Genomic DNA, 2,500 nt, shown 5'->3' with positions numbered 1-2,500 from the left:
AATCGTACGTCAAGATACTGATACTGCAATTGATCGGAATATTGGATAAAAGTCTTAAATTTCCATAGACAATTTATGATAACAATTAGTAAACTGTTCAAAAAATCTACTGAACACCATTAGGTTTACGTAGTTCTCTTTACTGTACGTTATTGGTATACATCATGAATAAATGTAAAACTATACATTTTTCATAACTATATATTGATAGGAATTCAGGAAACATACGAAATTGTATTAAAATTGACATTTAGATCTATGTCTAACCTACAACCAGTTGCTAAAACGAAAATAGATAAATTTGTGTTTATGATACAGTGACTGATTGACAAAAGAATCTTCAACAACTCTCTTATTAGAAGCAAGAGTCATACATACATACATACATACATACATACATATACCAAAGGCACTTCCCCCAATTTTGGGGGGTAGCCGACATCAACAAATGAAACAAAACAAAAAAGGGGACCTCTACACTCTCTACGTTCCTCCAGCCTAACAAGGGACTCAACCGAGTTCAGCTGGTACTGCTAGGGTGCCACAGCCCACCCTCCCAAGAGTCATAGGAATTGCCAATTCAATAGTTTTACTAAGGAATCCTTGGAAAACTTTGAATTCAACTCTCTACTCTTTGGGGGTATCACATAAAAATTCTTATTTTTAATACGCAAATTGATTAGTTCTATTAAGGTATTGTTAGAAAACTTTGAATTCAATTGTCTACTCTCTAGCATCAGATAAAAATTCTTATCTTTAACATACAATTTGATCTATAATTACATAAAATTACATAAAATTACATAAAAGTTACATAAAAAATCTTATCTTTAATATACAATTCGATCTAAAATTACAGAAAGATTATTGCTCAGAATGCATCTTTGACTTCTATTAATGTTTTCATAGAAGACATTGAATCCAACTCTCTGTTCTTTGGATATACGAAATGCCTCACACTGAGGGACCTGGGGGAACCCAAACATAGAATAAGGCAATAAGGTAATTAGGGGTATCAGATGAAAATTCTAAAATATCGCCAAAAATTACTTTTGTGAAAGAAATAAAGAAAGCAAGACTAGCTCAGTAAGTCATGCTAGTATAGTGCGACAGTATTACTGCCCTGGTGATTCTTCTCATATCAAACTTTAAGCCTTTCGTCTCTAATGCACTTCACGGTTTTATTTTTAGAATTTTGTTGAAAAGAAGAATCGTATAACCTCTTTCAAGTTTACACAAAGATCCGGATGTTTTACTTTTTTTTAGAATTAAGATTTCATTTGATTTATCATTTGTGTTGAGTTGATCTGTTAGTGGTAAAATATTTGATGTTTTAAAGGTCGTTCATGAATGGCAGAGGCAAGGGACAGTTACAATGCCCTAACAGGACAATGTCCTACAGACTGAACATATATTCTATCCTATTAACCAAGACACTTCCCCCAATTTTAGGGGTTATCCGACATCAAACAAAGGAACAAAATGGGATCTCTCCTCTCTCCGCTACTCCCAGTCTGACGAGGGATTCAGCCCAGTTTCCCTGGTACTGCTAGGGTGCCACAACCCACCTTCCCTGACCATATATACATATGATCAACCCTCAACCCCCTCTCCACCCAAACTAGGACCAGGGAGGGTCTGGCAGTGCCTGCTGATGACACAGCAGGTAGATTTATAGGCTCCCCAAAACCCCACATCCTTAGCCCAAAAGGAGGGTGAGGTTGCAGACACTTAAAGAAACTATCGAGCTAGAGCGAGATTCGAACCCCATTCTGGAGATCGCCAGGCAGGGAGGTTTCCAATAGGCCATCAAAACACATAATTGGGAAGAATGATTTTCAAATCTGGTTATTTCATGGACCTGAACTGAATGAATGTGTGAAAGAAATTTTCAAGATAGATGATTATTTCAAGCTTCGTCTGTCACACATTATATCCTTAATTTATATATATATATATATATATATATATATATATATATATATATATATATATATATATATATATGTACAGTATATATTTATATATGTATATTTATATATATGTAAATTATATATATATATATATATATATATATATATATATATATATATATATATATATATATATATATATATATATATACAAATATATATGAATATATATATATATATATATATATATATATATATATATATATATAATTTACATATATAAATATATACTGTACATATATATATATATATATATATATATATATATATATATATATATATATATATATATATATATATATATATATATATATATATACAGTATACATATATAATGTAATAATAATAGTAATAGTAGTAATAATAATACTAATAATAATAATAATAATAATAATAATAATAATAATGCATATATATATATATATATATATATATATATATATATATATATATATATATATATATATATATTGATAGATAGATAGATAGATAGATAGATAGATAGATAGATAGATAGATATATACGG

The 2,500-nt window shown here is 29.5% G+C and overlaps 1 protein-coding gene across 1 annotated transcript in view; it reads right to left on the bottom strand.

The window, feature by feature from the left end:
- Nucleotides 1–563: 563 nt before the first annotated feature.
- Nucleotides 564–2,500, bottom strand: part of LOC137648256 (facilitated trehalose transporter Tret1-like) — a 47,355-nt gene continuing 45,418 nt past the window's right edge. The window contains exons 9-10 of the mRNA XM_068381181.1: nucleotides 858–968; nucleotides 564–773 (exon numbers count right to left, since the gene is read on the bottom strand). Coding sequence (XP_068237282.1) covers nucleotides 564–773; nucleotides 858–968 — 321 coding nt within the window. The remainder of the gene's footprint in view (nucleotides 774–857; nucleotides 969–2,500) is intronic.

Source organism: Palaemon carinicauda, chromosome 10 (assembly GCF_036898095.1).
Source record: "Palaemon carinicauda isolate YSFRI2023 chromosome 10, ASM3689809v2, whole genome shotgun sequence".
Lineage (NCBI taxonomy): Eukaryota > Metazoa > Arthropoda > Malacostraca > Decapoda > Palaemonidae > Palaemon > Palaemon carinicauda.
Note: the sequence above shows the minus strand (reverse complement) of the source record. Positions and strands in the feature narration are given on the sequence as shown.